Genomic DNA, 20,069 nt, shown 5'->3' with positions numbered 1-20,069 from the left:
ACACTGCTGGGTCGTGTGCCATTTTGCATCTCTAGATACAGTCTTCTTCATGATAAATAGGAGTAAGCATTTATCAGAGTTTGCGAAGCTTGTCAAATTCATAACAAGCCTCTGAGGTAGACAGTATTATTTCTGTTTTAAATGTGAAGGATGGAGCTCAGAGAAGTCAGGTAGCTTATACAAGGTTGCCTAGCTTACAGGTGCAAAACTCATGTGCTTACCTTACTTTGCTAGGCTTTGATTTAGGGAGCACATTGATACAGTATCAGGACAAGCTTTTCCAACTTGCTTATTCCTAAGACTCAGACACCCTAAGGAGCATCTAATTTTGCCTCACAAAAAATTCACATAGCTCAGAGCTGGTCTTCAAAACAAACAGCTGAATTGGATACGTTGCTCTTATTGTTAAGGGCCAGCAAGTTGGTTCCTACTCATGGTGGCTATATAAGGTTTCCAAGGCTGTAAATCATTGCTGAAGCAGAAAGCCTCATCTTTTTCCCATGGAGTGAGTGGTGGGCTGGAACCACTGATTTTCTGGTTCAAAGTCCAGTGCTTATCGTATGGAGCCATCACACTCCCCTAATTGGATTATGCAAGCATAATTCTACAGTAGCTAACATTTTCAGGTACTTACTGTGTATACTTATTATTGTTGTTGTTGTTAAATGCTGTCAAGTCAGTTCTGAACCATAACGACCCTGTATAGGGTATCCAAGGAATGGCTGGTGGGTTTGAACTATGAACCTTGTGGTTCAAACTGACCTGTGATCTAGTGCAGCACTGCAGCACTGCATCAGGAATCATTTGTTAGAGATGGGGAAAAAGAAGCTCAGAGAGGTTAAGAACTTTGCTTATGTCACACAGCAAGGATAAGGCCAAGGTTGGAACTCAGATCGAACTCTAGAACGTTAGCTATATTACAAGATTGCCTCTGATTTTATATTTTATGGGCATAAATAAGTTTGCTATTTCTCAAAAACTCTGTTGAACAAAGCAATACAAAGCATTTATCATGGTTAGCGTTACTCTGTACATTTCATTCTAAAGAAAAAATATGGAAAACGTGCTTTCAGCTTCAGGGGTGTCCCAGGGTAGCTGTGAGATCTGAGCTGTTCCAATCCTGGGTGGGTAAGCCCTGACTTCCTATGATTCTGTGATCTTCCCGTTTCCATGATGAATTTGGCAAATCTCTGGCTGCTGGTGGATGTGTTGTATAATTTCCTCTCTGGGTCACATCTGGAAAATGCATGTACGGAGTTGTGTGCCAAGGTTAAATTTGTACCATGATGCTTTGCAAGTCATATGCCATACTCTTGTCACCGGAAAGTTAATAAAACCAGTATACTATACACTCTCCTGCTTCTCCTCTTCAGTTAGTAAAAATATGACCATATTTCCTCTGTTTCATTTTTATTTGTATATCAAAACAAACAAGAGGTAGAATTAACAGAGATGGAACTGCACAGTTTTAGAATGGTCTTCCATGAGTAAAGTCCAGAAGGCAGAAAGGAAAAATCCCAATTACTCATTGCCACCTTTTGCCTTCTACATTCTTTAAATGGAAGGGACTGGGAACGTAGAGGACAGAAAATGGCCTAATAGATATTAGATTTTGTTGTACTTCACGCTTTAAATTATATGTTCTTGTTTTATCCTCACATCAGCCTTACAAAGTAGCTATAGCTCATTTTAAAGATGTAGAGGCTGACGCTCATAGAGGTTGAGGAACCTGCTCAAGACCATTACAAAGAATGCAGTTAAAGGCAGAATGCAAACAAACCTAGATTTCAGAGGCCTGGTTCCTTTCTCTATCATTTGCCACATCAATTTGCTTCCATAGAGAACACGAAGTTACAGAAGAGGGAGCAATGGTGGGAGATATTATAATACAAAGTGTGCTTTCTTTATCTTTCCTCAGGCCAAATAACGGTGGGAAATATTGTGTAGGACGCAGAATGAAATTCAAGTCCTGCAACACAGAGCCATGTCTCAAGCAGAAGCGTGACTTCCGAGACGAACAGTGTGCTCACTTTGACGGGAAGCATTTTAACATCAATGGGCTGCTTCCCACAGTGCGCTGGGTGCCCAAGTACAGTGGAAGTAAGTCCCCCACAGGGAAGGTGCCCGTGGTGTCAGGCTGGCCCTGGGCCCAGGCACCAAAATCACACTGCATTGTGTTTCTGCTTTCCAGTTTTGATGAAGGATCGGTGCAAGTTGTTCTGCAGGGTGGCTGGGAGCACCGCCTACTACCAGCTCCGAGACAGAGTGGTTGATGGAACGCCTTGTGGCCAGGACACGAATGATATCTGTGTCCAAGGCTTGTGTCGGGTAAGTCCCAAGTGGCATTTTCTTCACTGTGTTGTGTCACTGCTAAGCTGTGTTTTGTGAGAATACCAACTGCTACTGTCTATGCAGTATGTCCAAGGCAGTGGCTCTCAAGGCATAGTCCCAGACCACCAGCAGCAGCAGTAACATCCCCGGATTCTATGCATGTCAGCATTTCAGAACCACTGCCTTACATTTTTCTGGACATTCTCAGCCTCTGGTGGCAGTTGTGGGGCTGGGAGGTCTACACAAAACCTCCCCTTGAAGATGCATTGTAATAATTCAGACACATACACACACTCCTTTACTATAGCCTTCATCCAGTGTTCTAGACTGAAAAGTACTGCTCCAAAAAGAGGCCAAACTGGCCAGACGCTTGGTGATTTTAAATTTGAGGGCTTCTGCCTGATATACCTGTCTGATAAGTATTCTTGAAAGCGAGATCAAGAAACCTCTGGCAGATTGTGAAGCATCAGAGCCGTGATGTGTCCAGGGCTTGGTACTGGTTTACCGATCAGAAATCACTCCTACCACAGGCAGGCTCTGAGATGAGATGCAGTTCCTGGAATGGGGCCCAAGGGCTAATTAGAGTTACTATGCAGTAGCATTTGATTGGAAGAAGCTCTAAGAGCTTCACTCACTTCCTAACACCCAACTACAGTGCCGGTTTCATCCTTGTCAGTGCATTCTATGACATCAAATGAAGTTTCTGCTGTAAGACCAGCTAACACCGAGGACGAAAGTGGGTAAGAGTGTGAATATCTAGGCCTCACTAATGGTCTTCTAGTCCCTGCTGCTGTTCTTTTCAGAGCTCCATCCACACTGAGCATTTTATTAACACGCAAGGGATTCAGGAAGCCCCGTGCGGCCTGGGACCTCAGTCTGGCAGCCTTTAATTTTGTTTTGCCTGCATTCAGAGCCAGTATTTAAACACTTGAGAGATGTCACATGAAATTGAATTTTCCAGGTGCTTTTGAAATCTTGGAAAATGTCACCACGAGGTTTCTTATTTTTATGTGTAACTAATAACCAAGAATAGACAGTGGCTGTTCCCGTAAACAGGGTGTGAGGGATTGAACTCAGCACTCACCAGTCTGCTTTGTTTGTTGTTTTAGAGTGACTTCATTTACTCTACTTAGTCTTAGGGCCATGCTTCGAAAACTTCAATTGATAGATGAATCATGTGGGATTCTTGTTAAAATGCCAACTCTGATTCAGCAAATCTAGGCGAAGCCGAAGATTCTGCAGTCTTAATAGTAGTGGTGATACCTGAGGTTCTTGGTCCAAGGACCACATTGACAATAGATTATGGACAATTTTACTTCTCAACTTTTGCACATTTAATGAGACTTTAGATTCTTGTCATTTTGAATGCCTATCATTCAAAGAAAGCCATTATTTGCCGTTTTATCATTTCTATAGTACTGACCATTTATTTCAAATGTTTTCTTTTTAAAGCAAGCTGGATGTGATCATGTTTTAAACTCAAAAGCCCGAAGAGATAAATGTGGGGTTTGTGGTGGCGATAATTCTTCGTGTAAAACAGTAGCAGGAACATTTAATACAGTGCATTATGGTAAGTTCCGAAGAACCATGAGAATGCAAATGTTCAAGTGTAAACATTGTTAATCTCTTGTAATATGTAAAAGTATTCATATCAAACGTAAACTCTGACAATACATTATCCATCTGTCTATAAGGCACCTGTTAGTGAGAACTACTCTCCTTTGTTGCTCACCTTTTATTCTACGCTTAGAAAAAATGAACCAGTGAATGTCTGCTCACTTCTTTTCAGGTTACAACACTGTCGTCCGAATTCCAGCTGGTGCTACAAGTATCGATGTGCGGCAGCACAGTTTCTCAGGGAAATCAGAGGATGACAACTACTTAGGTGAGCTGGCAGCAATTCTCTGGGGGGTGTTGGCAGCTTCTGTTGTTCTCCGCCGATGTCTGTTTTTCACAGAGGGCTTTCGTATGACCTGTATTTTCATGAAAGGAATTGACCATTTTACTTCTCCCTGATATGGAAACTGTCAGTGAGATGGCCTGACACAGTCACCTCAACAATGGGCTCAGAAATACCAATGATTGTAAATGTGGCACAAGATCTGGTAGTATTTTGTTCTTTCATAGTTCAGGTCACTGTGAGTCAAAACCATCTCAGTGGCAGCTAACAGCAGTAACTCTGGATCTTAGAAAGGCCTCAAACCCAATTTTGAAAGGACTTATCCTGTATGTTGTTGTTATTAAGTGCCATCAAGTCGGTTCCCACTCATAGCAGCCCTGTATCCAAGAGAGGCTGGATTTCCAAGAGAGGCTGATAGGTTTGAACTACTGGTCCTTGTGGTTAGCAGTCCAATACTTACCCTCCAGTGCCATACCAGAACCTTGTACATTTATAACAAAATCATTTTCTCCTATTAAGTCTTAATAAATAAATAAATAAGCCCTATCCTATGGGTCACTGTCCTGAAATTGTTTTATTAAAGGCATTGTTGTTAAGTGCCATTGAGTTGTTTCCAACTCTACAGACCCTGTGTTGCGTTTCTGAGGAGCAGCTGGTGAGCTTGAACCACCAACCATGTGGTTCAAACCAACTTTGCAGTCCAGCACATTAATCCACAGTGCTACACCAGGACTCCTTTTAAAGACATTACTTGAGTTAATTTTTATGGTTTTCTGCTGTAACCAGTAGCAGGACACTATTTGGTTTATTCTGTATTTCCTATGACTGGTTGTTCTGAAAGGTTCTGTAATGGCACTTATTTTTCCCATGTCATGACTGGAATGGCCAGCCCACTTTGCTACTTTATGGACTCTTTATCCATCTCTCACTGAGCCCAGGCACATGATTAACTCATATCCATTTCTTATTATATAACCCACAATGCACCACCAACCCTGTGTTGATTTTCAATGGTTTGCTCAGCTTGGTCCCCCATTGCTTCAATTTATCATTTTGTAAATTGCCCACTCGCTGCTTAAAGAAGGGTGTGGGGAGCTAGGGAGTGCCTGAAAGAGATTGAAGTCTGGCTCCTTGAACAACTAGGCTCCTCTAGCCATGAAACCTGCATGGCGTGCACTCTGATCTGAAAGAAATGAGGGCAGTCCTGCTGGGCTGTCATTTAAAAAAGAAATGAACCTGTGTTCTTGCCTGTGATACCCAGGTAGGAACTCTGAATACAGCCCATGCAGCGGCTTGCCCACAACCATTTGGACATTGAGCTATTAAATGAATATTTGTTAAATCCAATTAGAATCTGTATCAGTTTTGTTTTGCTTTGTTTTTTATGTGTGTGTGAAATCCTGCAGACTCAGAGTTCTCCTTTAGTCCAGCATGCTAATCAAGTACAAGATGTGTATGTGACTTCATTGCAGCAGTTTCTGCAGTGTAATCATCCATTCATTTATTTCATTATGTCAGACACCATTCTAGGTACAATGAACATAGCAGATCCTCAAGATAAATACATAAATAGGTAAATTAATCTCTGCCCTGTTGGAGCTTACCATTTAGTGGATCAATCTGGTTGTTATGTAGAAAGTCAATGGTCGATGGAGAGAGGCAGCGTAGAAGCAGGGAGACTAGTTAGAAATGTTGGAATCATCTGAGAGAGATGCAGGTGTCTTGGCTGGAAGTAGAAGACAGTGGAGGTGGTGGTACATGATGAGGTTTTGGTTGTGTTTGGAAAGTAGAGCCATCTGGTGGTGTTGCTGAACTAGAAATGGTGTGTGAGAGAGCAGAGTCTGGAAAGACTCCAGGGTTTTGAAACTAACAAATAAAAAGACTGAGTTGCCATCAGCTGAGATGAGAAGTTTCATAGTTAACCATATGGTCAATAGTGTTGTGCAGTCTTCATTATCTTCAGCTCCTGACTTAAAATCTGCACGTAGTACGTTAAGTAAATGAGTGCTGAGGTGTGGGGAAGCCATTGCAAGTGCTGTCTTTGTTCAGTACCTACTGTGTGCTTACTAGGGGATGAAGTTACCTTGGACATTTAGTCATCCGTTCTTCCGAAGACCACAAAGTCAACCATCACATCTTACTTGGAATTAGTGACTCAGTACCTATATCAGCTTTTCCCACTCTTACTTCCCAGTTGAGGAGTGGCTATAAATCAATGAACAAACTTGGTGGGGGTCCTTTACAAATTATTTTTGTGGGACTCCCGTGCTTCTCACTCCACTGGTGTGCAAGATGTGTCAAGCATTTTCTTCCTGTGCTTGACTATAAATTTGAGCATGCGGCTGCCGTGCCCTGACTGCTTCTTAATTAAATCAAGCAGCATTGCATGAAACTTCCTTTATAAATTCATTTCCTGAAAACCAAACACTGTGTTGAGTTGTTCCTTTCTCTACCTCGAAAAAATAGAGGGATTCTCTACTATTCTCATTCCTAGAAAAATTATCTCCCTCCAATTCAATTTTATCAACCCAGGTCAGGAGCCTAAACTCAGGGAGGGGCCACCTGATAATCTTTTATTCTTTGCTGAGGGTTCCTTAATCTCCTTTCAAAGAATGAATGCTGAAATGAAAGATGATTTGTCTTCTGGGACAGCAGTGTGTACTAGTTGTGGCTGTTTAATGAGGTATTCTGAGAAAAATCACCTCTTAGCTTCAGAAAATCTCTTTGGATGCAAATGGTAAGCATGCAATCCCCAGTTCATTGAGAGTGAAAGGGAGACCTCAGAGCTTTGAACCTTACAGTGGTTACTTTACAATTTAGGAAGAATCTGATGTTGGCATCAAGTCTGGGGTATGTAAATGTTTACCCATGGCTTGGAGGAAAATCAACAAATGCACTGAGAAGGTTAAAAAACCCACAATTCAGTCTTGCCTGGGTACGTTCATAGCTGTCACGTTGCTAAGCAGTCTTCCTCCTGATCCCTCTTATTTTTTTTTAAAAGGTCCATCAAATCATTCTCTCTTGGTCTGTTTTGGTAAGGGAGCAATGTCCAGGAGAGAGGGCCTTTGCAACAGCCCAGCTGTGATAGATGAAAAGGGGCAGAGGAAATTAGCTGCCCAAATCGCATGAGCAAATCCTCTTGTATTCAGGAAGCCACTTGTTTTACAAGATACGGAAGCAGAAAGTCTCCCAGTCGGAGTTTGCCCTTTCACATAGACCTCTTCTGCCTTTTGGTTTAAAGCTAGTTGTACCCAATGCCACACAGTTCATATTTCTTCAGAAGAGGTAATCATTTCAGTAATAATAATATGATATATTGGAGTCCCAGTGTGACACTGTAGAATAAGCACTTGACTACTTAATCGCAAGGTTGGTAATTAGCTACTTCTTAGGAACTCTGACAGCAGGGGTAGGGAACCTTTTTTCTGCCAAAATTTATAACAACATTCGTGGGCCATACAAAATCATCAACATAAAAATAAGCCTGCTATAGTTGACTAAACTTTTAATTGTTGTTGTTAAATGCCATCAAGTCGATTCCGACTTATAGTGACCTTGTTGTATAAGGTTTCTGAGGAGCGGCTGGTGGGCTTGAATCACTGACCTTGTAGTTCAAATTGACTTTGCAGTCCAGTGCATTAACCCACAGCGCCATAACAGGATTCCATTTAACTGTTGTTGTTAAGTGCTGTTGAGTCGATTCTGACCCATAGTAACCTTGTATAGGAGTTCCAAGGAGCAGCTGGTGAGCTAGAACCACCAACCTTGCAGTTCAAATGACTTTACAGTCTGACACATTAGACCACAGCGCCACACTGGGACTCCATTTAACTGTTGTTGTTGTTAAGTACCGTGGAGTCCGTTCCGACTCATAGTGACCCTGTATAGGGTTTCCAAGGCTGTAAATCTTTATGGGAGCAGAAAGCCTCATCTTTCTCTTGCAGAATGGCTGGTAGTTTCGAACTGCTAACCTTGAGGTTAGCAGTCCGATTCGTAACCATTGCGCTACCAGAGCTCTTTTGCAGTCTGACACATTAGCCCACAGTGCAACACCAGGACTCCATTTTACTAGCTCACCCCTAATGTGATGACTGGAGTCCTGGTGTGGCACTGTAGGTTAATATGCTGGACTGCAAGGTCAATTTGAACCACAAGGTCGGTGGCTCAAGCTCACCAGCTGCTCCTTGGAAACCCTATACAGGGTCACTATGAACTGGAAACGACTCGACAGCACTTAACAACAACAATGTGATGGCTGGACCTGCGGTTGCTTGGCATGGCTAGACCAAATGATTTAGCCGGCTTTATAAGGAGTTCTTCTTGGATCAACTTCAACACTCACAGAAGCAGCAGTCAAGAAATGAAACAACTCATTGCATTAGGCAAATCTGCTTCACATGAACTTTTTAAAGTATTGAAGAGCAAAGATGTCAGCTTGAGGATTAAGGTGCACCTGACCCAAGCCATGGTATTTTCAATAACCTCATATGCATACAAAAGTTGGACAGTGAATAAGGAAGACCATAGAAGAATTGATGCTTTTGAATTATGGCATTGAAGGAAAATATTGAAAGGGCCATGGGCTGCCGAAAGAACCAATAGATCTGTTTTGGAATAAGTGCAGCCAGAGTGCTCCTTAGAGGCCAAGATGGGCAAACTTTGTCTCTCATACTTTGGACACATTGTCAGGAGGGACCAGTTGCTGGAGAAGGATATCATGTTTGGTAAGGTGGAGGGTCAGAGAAAAAGAGGAAGACCCCCAGCAAGATGGATTGACACAGTGGCAGCATCAGTGGGCTCAAGCATGACAACAATTGTGAGGTTGGCCCAGGAATGAATAGTGTTTCATTCTGTTGTGCACAGGATTGCTATGAGTCAGTACTAACTTGATGATACCTGACAACAACAACATATGGAGTCCTGGTGTGGCTCTGTGGGTTAATGAGCCAGACTGCAAAGTCATTTGAACTGCAAAGTTGGCAGTTCAAGCTCACCAGCTGCTCTTCGGAAACCCTATACAGGGTCGCTATGGGTCAGAATCGACTCCATGGCACTTAACAACAACAACAACATAGGGTCTGCGGGTGTCAGATATTTACTCCCCCTGCTATACAGGGTCACTTTGAGTCAGAACCGACTTGACGGTCTTTAACAGCAACATGACATGTTAGTATCTCCCTACAGATTCGTGTCACTGATGCTGCAGGGTCAGCGGTGCAAACTCTCCAGCCGCTCCTCAGAGACTCTGTACAAGATGGTTATGGCTATGGAATTGACTGGCCTCTTAACCACAACCACACCGCAACCACAGTATGCCTCCAGTACACGTTCAGCCCTTGATTAATTCTGGCAATAGGAAGACAGGAATTGATTCCATTCAAGATAAAGCAGGAACTCTGTTTCAGCTGATGACTTTCAAGATGTCTGGGACCAAATTGTTTATCATAGCAAATCGTAAGAGGAGTCTTAGATCACTGGAACCCCTATCTCATGCCCTACTTTCCATCTACTTGGAAAAGAAACATGCAGTGAAGGGTGAAATGCCTCAAGTTAGCATAAACAACAGAGGAAACAAAGTGGCAATAGAAAGGAGCCCCAGAATGAACCTTGGATAGATGATTGCTTTTTGAATACAGTAAAACTGGATCCTCTGCTTAATTTATAGGACTGGCATTGTGACATCTCATTTCCCCTCTGTTAGTGAAGTGTCAGCTGGGTTGTAGTGTCAGAAGTAACTTGAAAGAACTGGGTGACCTTGTTGGCATCACATCATACAGTCACGCTGTACATGACCAAAGTGCCTCAGAAATCACCTTATCTCCAGCCAGTGACCCATTGAAAGCCCTGTGTCTTGCTTGGCTGGTGGGTCATGCTGCAGGAGCCCTAGGGGGGAGACGAGGTTGTCAGAAGTTTTCGCTGACTGGAAACGAGTTTTTTAGCTGGAAGCAGTCTGTTTTCCTTGTCGTGAATGTCAGGTTCAATCAATCACTCGCTCATTCAGCATCACTGATTGAGTACCTACTATGGACATGGGTCTTCATTGCCTTATTAAAGTAAAGATTTCAGTGGTTGCTTTACTATAGGGTCTCACTCCATCTTACAAACACTCTAACTCATATACATTTCTAAAAATCTGTAACCTAAATGTATTTGGTGTCTGTTTGTTCCTGGGGACACAGTGGTTAAATGTTTGCCTGCTAATTGAAAGGTTAGTGGGAGGAGACAGATGTGGCAGTCTGTTTTCATAAATATTACAGCCTTGGAAACCCTATGGGGCAATTCTCAGTCCTACGTAGTCACTTTTAGTTGGAATCAATAGCAATGGGTTTATTTCATGGCTAACAGGCTGTGGAGACAGACTTCCTAGTTAAAAGCCACATAGTCTTTGTAAATTAACAACCTCTAATTCATAGTTTTCTCATTCATCAATTAGACATCAGTAGTAGGTCATTCCTTATAGAGGTGTGATAAGAAGACAGTGCATATAAAGGCATTATGATCTGCCAGGAATTCAACCTGTGTTATTTACTCCTCATCACTATCGTATGAGGCAACTGAGGCTTAGAGAGGTTAATTAATTTACTCAAGGTCACATGAACAGTGCATGGCTGCCCAGAGGATATGGGTGACTGGAGATTGAAGTTGATTGGTGGGAGGCTTTTGGTGAGGCTGGAAAGATAAATCAGGAGATGATTTGTAAAGTTATTGGGAGATTTTATCAAGGAGTTCACATGGTGATCTGTACATTAGACTATCAAAGGAATTTGAGCCACTTGTTTTCTATGATAGCACACCCTTCCCACCTATCTCAAACGAAGGTATTTTATTCTTCCATTGGAGGCCAGGTGGGCGCCTGTTGTCATTGTTTTGTGCCATGGAGTCGGTTCTGACTCATAGCGACCCTATACAGGGTTTCCGGGCTGTAAACCTTTATGGGTGGAAATTCTGGCAAGTGAAGTGGTGGATCAGGAATAGATTTCAGTAGAGTGCATTCCTGGTCCTGGGAAGAGCAATCCCATACATCAGTCAAGTGTTACACAAATGAGTTCTGTGAGGTTCTCAAGGTCAAGGAAACAAGATTACCACTGCTTCAGAAACACAAAGAATATTCAGCGCTTCAACTCTTTAATCCCCACATAAAGATGCAATACCTATTTTACCAAAGTTCTTTAAATCTCTTCTGCATGCACATTGTCTCTGGCCTGCATGGTGAATACAAAACAAAACAATGAAAGACAGGTTAGAATCTCCCCGGGAGTTAGATAAGATGTCGTGATGTTGTGGCCAATACCCATTCCGCAACTGTGACAGACATTATCAATATGTCATAATGTCATTCCTGCTGAGAGGTGATGCTGGCAATGAATCCTGCTCTACATAACCTGTGTGTATCAACGAGTCTCTCACTGTGGAGACTGACTAATTGTACACAAAATACAAAGTATAAGAGAGCCTTTCTCTAGCATTTTATTCGGGGTCCAAATGTTTGATGCTGTTATTGTTGTGTGCTGTCAAATCGGTTCTAACTCAGAGCGACCCCATATAGGTTTTCTGAGGAGCATCTGGTGGGCTTGAACCACTGACCTTATGGTTAGCAGTCCTCTGCTTATCCTACAGCATCCCAGCAGGACTCCAAATCCACTGACCTCTGGGTCTAATTTATTGCATGCTTGTGTTTCAGGTCAGACCCAATATTTGGGGGACTAGTTATTTAAGAAACTGCGGTACTAGGGAGAAAAAGTGGTACTTAAGATGAAAAGAAATTTTTATAGTAAATACAAGAGGGGAAAGGTGTTATTGGGGTTTTATCTTTCATTCCACAAAATTTAATAAAGCAATTCATAGATACTTTAGTGTCAATTTTCCAGTCTAGTCATATGATAGCAGATTAGTGGGATTTTCACATCAAGTTGGAATTTAACAATAAAAATCTGAAAGGATCCCATCTTTTACGAAAGCTTTCTGGGGCTTCCTCAGCCATTCCAGGTGTCTTTCTTGGCCCTTTGATAAATGGATCATTCTTTTGAGGCAACTATTGTGTCATCGTCCTTGTCAGTGTTGCTTCCTCCTCTTTGGTTTTTAAGCGGCCTGAGCACTGGATTGCTAACTGAGAGATCAGCAGTTGAAACCCACCACCTGCTCAGTGGAGAAAGATTAGTCTTTCTGCTCCCATAAGATTTACAGCCTCATAAGTCCTAAACAGGGTCACTATGAGTCAGACTTGACTTGATGGCAGTTGAGGGGGTTTTATTTTTCTTTTCTGGCTCTGGGTAGTAAAAATTGTTAATGTACCTGGCTGCTAACCAAGGTTACAGGGATGATTCTACTCAGAGGTACCTCAGGTGAAAAACCTGGCAACCTCCTTCTGAAAAAAACAACCATTGAAAACCCTAGGGAACACAGTTCTACCATGACACCCATGGGCTTGCCGTGAGATGGAATTGACTTTACAGCAACTGGCCTAACTCTGTCAGATCCTCAGTTGACTAATATTTTTGTTGCTTAATTCAAGCAGTTACCTACAACACTTTTATTTGTTTATTTATTTTTTTAACTTCACCACTTCTTTCATCTTTGCAAGGTTGACTGGAGATTCCTTCATACTTTCAGAAAGTATTTATTTACCATTTACTTTATGTTCTTCCAGTAACTGGGATATAAGGTGAATAAACCCGTCCCAGAACTCTTGTTTTCATGGGGTTTGCATTCTTATTTGGGAAGGCAGAGCGTCAACGAAGTGCTGTGGAGAAACTGGGACAGAGACAGGTGCTGTTGTGTTGGTAGTGGGAGGGGGTCACAGTTTAAAAGTGTAGTCAGAGTAGGTTATTAATCCTTATTTATTAAGTTTTGAAATCTCTTTAAGGTATAGTGCTTATAACGATGAACTCATACTATCACTATTTCTGTGGTTCAGACATTGGCAACAGCATAGTTAAGTGATTCTAGCTTAAAGTCTCTCATGAGGCTGCAGTCAAAATATCAGTTGAGTCTAGGCTCTCATCTGAAAGCTCTACTGGGGCTGCATGATCTACTTCTAAAATGCCTCCATCAAAGACTCTTGGTAGAAAGCCTCATTTCCTCACTAGTATTTTCAGGGACCTCAGTCCCTCTCCCTGAAATTCTCTATGGGCTGCTCAAATCTCGTAGCATGGGAGCCAACCTCTTCCAGTTCAGTGATGCAAGGGAGAACCAGATGGAGTCACGGTGTCTTTGACTTGACTTTGGAGTTCACACACCATCATTTCTGCAGTCTCCTAGTCATTATACAGGTCAGCTCTGTTCAGATTGGGAGGGAACCAATCACACAAAGTTGTGAATACCAGAAGGCAGGGATCACTGGAGCCATCTTGAAGTCTGGCTTCCACATTGAACTCATTGAAAAAGTGATTTTGAGTATTTCATCAACCATGTATTTTCAGATTTCAACATATATCAAAGAAGGAGAACAAAGATTCAATAAGTTCAGCTAATTGTAATTAGAGAATATTTGTGAGGAAATCAGTTTTAAAAGCAATCAGTTTATCAATACATTTTTTTCAAGTGATATGACACATGCTTCCATATATATAAAATCATGTAACTGGGCTTATAGAACAAGCTCCACGGTAATTAGGATCCCTATTTAATTCCATATGATTTCAGTTTTTCTAGGCACCCTGAGTAAGGTGTGTTTTAATTCTCATTTTACAGGCAAAGAAACAAGAGAATAAGAGTGATAGTGATTTTCCAAGGCCATGTAGCTGGCCAAACCTTTTTGAACCCATGTCTGTAAAGTTGCACAGTTCACATAGCTTTACACAAGAACACTCTGCGTATGGCAATGTGAGTTCATGTTTCACCACGGCAATAATCGGCGGTAGATCAGTGAAGCCTCTTTTCTTCTCTACAGCTTTATCAAGCAGTAAAGGAGAATTCTTGCTAAATGGAGACTTCGTTGTCACCATGTCCAAGAGGGAAATCCGCATTGGGAATGCTGTCATAGAATACAGCGGATCCGACAATGTAGTGGAAAGAATCAACTCCACAGATCGCATTGAACAAGAACTTTTGCTTCAGGTAAAAACTTGACGGGAAGTCCATGCCCATTTCCTTTGTGTGGAAATCATCAAGTATGCAAAACCTTCTGCCTTTCGTCTGTCCATTGCAGGTGCTGTCCGTGGGAAAGCTATATAACCCCGACGTGCGCTACACTTTCAATATTCCTATTGAAGACAAACCTCAGCAGTTTTACTGGAACAGCCATGGGCCCTGGCAAGCTTGCAGTAAGCCCTGCCAAGGTACCTACTTTGGGGTTGCGTTTTGGAGTTTAGTTTTCTGTTTTTAATAAACAGCCAAATTCATAACGATCTGTAAACTTTTCTGACTGCATGTTCTCTCTATTTTCCCTTCTCCGAATCTATCTGATCATTTGGGGTTGGCAAGTTTAGCTTTGTAAGGGTTCAAGATATGTTCTATATCCCTCTTCTGTAGGATTTATGCATAGGATATGCTATGTAGAATCATCTCTATCATTTTCTTCTCTCTGAGATATGGGTGTATGTAAATGCATTACATATTATTCCTTTTGTCTAAATTAAGGATTAGCAAACAGTATCCAATGGGCCAAATCCAACCCACCTCCTGCTTTTATAAATAAAGCTTTATTGGAACAAAGCCACCCCAATTGTTTATTATAGTCCTATTTTTTATGGTTGCTTTTGCCCAGTAGTGGCAGAGTTCAGTTGTTGTCATAGGTTGTATGGCCCACAAAACTGAAAATATTTATTTCCTGGCCCTTTCCAGGAAGTTTGCTGACCTTTGATCTAAATAGTTAATAGAGCAAGTAATTTTCTCTGAATAATGTTTTCGTTCCTTTCTAGGGGAGCGGGAAAGAAAAGTTGTTTGCACCAGGGAATCAGATCAGCTCATAGTTTCTGATCAAAGATGTGATCAGCTCCCCCGGCCAGGGCCCATTACTGAGCCCTGTGGAACAGATTGTGAACTGAGGTAGGACTACTGTTTCTTCCCTGTCCTTCCTGCTGGGTTGTGATGGTCTTATGATAGGTCTCTGTGTTTGCACATGCAAGTTAATACACAGTAGAGTGTTGGAGGGACCAAGAAGTAAATCTGTATGCAGATGTCTGGATATTCAAGTAATTCTGTATTTCTTTTTCTTTCTTTTTTTTAAAGTTTTAAGAAAAATGTCTTTCTTAAAATATGAAATCTGAGACAGGGAATGGTGGATGGATGGAGAATTCTAAAACTATTCCATTGGCAGTCAGGTTAACTGTGACCGTGTAGTTTGGGGTTCCCCCTTACAGTTTGCTTACCAATGAAATGTAGATAAGATGAGTCAATGCTTTATCCTCGTTTCGCAACACAGAAATGTCAACATGGGGTGAATAGGAATTTGTTTAGGTCTCACCATATATACATACAAGAGTGAACACTTAAGCATTTTGTGGGTTCCATGTCACCATGTCAAATCCTATCAAATGGTATTGGATACCTGTAGAATAGAAGTTAAGGCCCACACAAGGGTCTGGGAGAACAGCTGAGTGCTGTGATCAGTTAGTAATGTCTGTGTGGATGCTGGAATAGGAGTCATGGCACATATGCCACATCTTTGGTAGCTTAGACTTAAAACCCAGTCACTTTCTACCCCTCCACCTTTCTTCGTGCCTAGTACCATTGACCTTCTGGTTCATTGGCTTGCCAAAAAGGACTTCAAGAATTTCTTGTAAAAAAATTTAAAAGGACATTTTGTTGTTGTTAGGAGCCATCGAGTTGGTACCGGCTCATAGCAACCTTATGCACAGCAGAACGAAACACTGCCCGATCCTGGGCCAACCTCACTACCATTGTCACGCTTGAGCCCATTGATGGTGCCACTTTGCCAATCCATATCACTGGAGGTCTTCCTCTTTTTCTTAGACCCTTTACCTTACCAAACATGATATCCCTCTGTAGCAACTGGTCTCTCCTAACAAAATGTCCAAAGTATGAGAGACCAAGTTTGGCTATCTTGGCCTCCAAGGAGCCCTCTGGCTGCACTTCTTCCAACACAGATCTGTTTGTTCTTTTGGCATCCCATGGCACTTTCAATATTCTCCTCTAACACCGTAACTCAAAAGCATCAATTATTCTACAGTCTTATTTACTGTCCAGCTTTCACCTGCATGTGAGGTTATTGAAAATACTATGGCTTGGGTCAGGCACACCTTAGTCTTCAAGCTGACATCTTTGCTCTTCAACACTTTAAAAAGGTCTTGTGCAGCCGATTTGCCTAATGAAATACATCATCTGATTTCTTGACTGCTGCTTCTGTGAGTGTTGCTAGTTGATCCAAGAAGAATGAAGTCCTTGACAACTTCAGTCTTTCCTCCATTGATAAGAATGTGTTTATTGGTCCAGTGGTGAGGATTTCTTTCTGTACATTGAGATGCAATCCATACCGAAGGCTGTGCTCTTTGATCTTCATCAGTAACTATTTTAAGTCTGAAGGGGTTATTTACACTGTTGCTGTTGTTGTTGTTAAGTGTCATTGAGTCAATTCAGACTCAAAGTGACGCTGTATAGAGTGTCCAAGACTTTTAAGTATTTGTGGGACCAGAAAGCCTTATCTTTCTCCCAAAGAGCATCTGGTGGGTTTGAACTGTGTACTTTGTGGTTTGAAGTCCAGTACGTATCTTATGGAGCCACCGCACTCACTATGTTTATACTGTTGTTGTTAAGTGCAGATGAGTTGGTTCTAATTCATAGCAACCCTGTATAGGGTTTCCATGTATTCCATCTGGTGAGGTCCATGTGTATAGTCATCTGTTATGCTGTCTAAAGAAGGTACTTGAAATGAACAAATCATTGGTTTTGCAGAATTCTATCATGCGTTCTCCAGCATCATTTCTATCGCTAAAGCCATATTTTCCAACTACTGATCCTTTCTCTTTGCTCCCAACCTTTGCATTTCAATCACCAGTAATGAACAATACATCTTGATTTCATGTTTGATCAATTTGAGATTGAAGAGGTTGGTAGAATTCTTCTATTTCATCCTCACTGGCTTTAGTGGTTGATGCGTAAATTTGAATAATAGTGGTATTAACTGGGCTTCCCTGTAGGCGCGTGGACATTATCCTATCACAAACAACGGTGTATGTACCTCATGACTGATCTGGATATGTTCTTTTTGACAATGAATGTGACACCATTCTTGTTCAATTTGTCATTCTCAGCATAGTAAATCATAGATTCAAAATGGCCAATACCAGTCCATTTCAGCTCACTAATACCTAAGATATTGATGTTTATGCATTGCATTTCATTTTTGACAACTTGCAGTTTTCCCAGAATCATACTTCATACATTCCATGTTCCGATTTTCAGTGGACGTTTACAGCTCTTTCTCTTCATTTTGAGTTTTGCCCCATCAGCAAATGAAGGTCCTGTAGGCTTTTCTCCCATGAGCTTTACTCCATTCACGTTATCATGGACAACTGTACTTTGAGAAGGCAGCTCTTCCCCAGTCGCATTTTGAGTGCCTTCCAACCTGAGGGGGATCATTTTCCAGCATTGTATCTGACAGTGTTTCTCTGCTATTCCTAAGGTTTTCAGTGACTAAAGATTCGGAAGTAATTCATCACTCTTTCTTCCAAGTCTGTCTTTTTTTGGAAGCTCATCTGAAACCTGTCCACCATGGGGGACCCTGCTGGTATTTAAATAATTAGTTAGCTAATTACAAAACTGAATTAATCACTGACGTTTTGAGGGGAGGTTATTTGAATTGACACAGAGATTCCTTCAGACACAACCTCATGAAGTTGGGAAAGGTGGCATTTCTAGATTAGCTTTGTATCACTGTGTCCTCTACTATATCAGCAATAATAATAGAATCTCCTTGGAACTGTTTTGTAAACATACAATATTCCTGTTTAATCCTCACAACTACACTAAGTCCAAGGTCATTCAACTTGTTTATGGAGGGAGTGGGGGGCAGGGGTTTAAATGTGACCCATCTGACCCCAGAGCCTGTACTTTTATGCCCTAGGGGGAAGGTAGCTTTATTCTAAATTGAGTAATAGTAGCTGATATTAGTTGATCCTGTTCTGTGTAGTTTTTCTTCCTTTGTGAAAAGGAGTGCTTCTCAAGAGTTTTGTACCCCACCCCTGTTCCCTACCTCACTTAGGTCCATTTAACTATCGTTTATCAACTGGTGAAATCACAGAGGGGTTGGTAGAGTCTCGAATGATAAATGCAGATACCGTGGTGCTCCTGGCTGCAGCATTAAGCATGTTATGATTGTAAAAAAAGGGCAAGTTACTACAAAGCATTTTGAGCAACAGAACATGACCACACACACAAAGAATGATTCTTTATGAATGCTGCTTGACGTTTCCTAAAGTAGAACCACCTTGAGAGTGTAGGGAATCATCTTTCAGCTGTTATTTCGAGAATCTAATGTTTTTCACTTTGAGCAGATGATAATATGACCCACAATTTAATATGTTATGATGCCAGCTGATCTGATAGTCTCCAAAGTTTCATCTGTATTGGAAGCTTCCAGATAGGAAGCCAAAATTCAGACATCCTTTCAAAGCTAATACACTGAAAGGTGGCTTCACATCCATAAGACTTTCAGTGTAGGACTACACAGAAGATGTAGTGTCGTGGATTTCTTCTCAAGCTTAGTCGTATTGGTTGATGTTGTGCTAGATTTTACAAACTTGGTTGGAAAATAAAACACCAAGGGCGGTAATTATTATCATGAAAGAAGCTTAATATTGCTTGCAGTGTGTTTTCAATGCCACACATGCTTGGCCTTTCTTAGTAGCCCCATGAGACAGATGTTACAAGGAGGCTTTGTGATGAAATTGTGTTATCTTTTCATTCCATTTTTCCATAAATTTTACAGCTCTCTCTGAAATGTCCCCCATTTCAGAGATGCGGATGCCAAGGCTGAGTGAAATTAAATGACTTAGCTAATAAGTACTAGAGCTTGTATTTGTACCCATGTCTCTCTTGATTCCAGTTAATAAAAATGTTCACAGTTCCTAGGTGAAGCCAGGGCTTAAAGTCTTTTCATTTCATATAGTAGGCAAGTCCAAGATGCTATTCTAAATTTCCTACTTGGAGAAAGCAAGCTATTATTTTAATAACTGACCTTTTGCCTCCAGTACTTAACCTCTCCTGAGCCCAAACAAGGATAGCAGCACTGAGAATAGTGTTGAATGAACTGTGACCTGTGACCTGTGACCAATGAAAGAGAAGAATTGTAGCCGTGTCATAGGGTTCGGTAGAAATGACAGATCTCAGGAGTAGGAATTGAAAAATGAAAACAGAGTTGAGGATGAGCTTATAAAGCCTCATAACTAAATTTGATTTCATGATCAGACCTGAAATTAAATAGATGATGGTGTTTGTATGCATGTCAATATTGCAACTCATATCTTTTACAATTTTGGAACAGTGAAATTGTTCACTGAAAATAACACAAAGATGCAAAACTGAGACAGAAGAAGGTTCTGTGTCTTCTCCGTGTCATTCTGATGGTCACTGTAATTGTGGCTTCCAGGTGTTATTGTTAAATGGCCACATGGGAAATGAGACTGGAGAGAGGATTGTATGGACTGGTCAAACTCAGAAAGGGTTTTTAAAAAAATGTTTTATTGTGAATTGTGTGATAGTTTACATGGGAGAACATTAGTTTTACATTCATTCTATCGTATATCATCTCATTGCCATGGTTACAATCCCCTCCATGCAATCTTTCCCCAGTATCCCCCAGGTCTTCAGCACACAGTCGCTCTCCCTCTCTGGATCCAAAGTCTCCAGCTGCTCCATTGCTCCACGTCATCATCTCTGG

General features: G+C 41.5%; 1 protein-coding gene across 1 annotated transcript in view; it reads left to right on the top strand.

Moving 5' to 3' along the window:
* ADAMTS9 (ADAM metallopeptidase with thrombospondin type 1 motif, 9) overlaps positions 1-20,069 on the top strand; it is a 224,143-nt gene that overhangs the window by 74,535 nt on the left and 129,539 nt on the right. Inside the window, exons 13-19 of the mRNA XM_006862109.1 lie at positions 1,919-2,100; positions 2,192-2,328; positions 3,784-3,901; positions 4,121-4,216; positions 14,121-14,287; positions 14,379-14,508; positions 15,091-15,217. Of these exons, the coding sequence (XP_006862171.1) occupies positions 1,919-2,100; positions 2,192-2,328; positions 3,784-3,901; positions 4,121-4,216; positions 14,121-14,287; positions 14,379-14,508; positions 15,091-15,217 (957 nt within the window). The remainder of the gene's footprint in view (positions 1-1,918; positions 2,101-2,191; positions 2,329-3,783; positions 3,902-4,120; positions 4,217-14,120; positions 14,288-14,378; positions 14,509-15,090; positions 15,218-20,069) is intronic.

This window comes from Chrysochloris asiatica, unplaced genomic scaffold (genome assembly GCF_000296735.1).
Source record: "Chrysochloris asiatica unplaced genomic scaffold, ChrAsi1.0 scaffold00046, whole genome shotgun sequence".
In the NCBI taxonomy this organism is placed as follows: Eukaryota; Metazoa; Chordata; class Mammalia; order Afrosoricida; family Chrysochloridae; genus Chrysochloris; species Chrysochloris asiatica.
The sequence above is the reverse complement of the archived record's forward strand: the minus strand, read 5'-3'. Positions and strand labels throughout refer to the sequence as shown.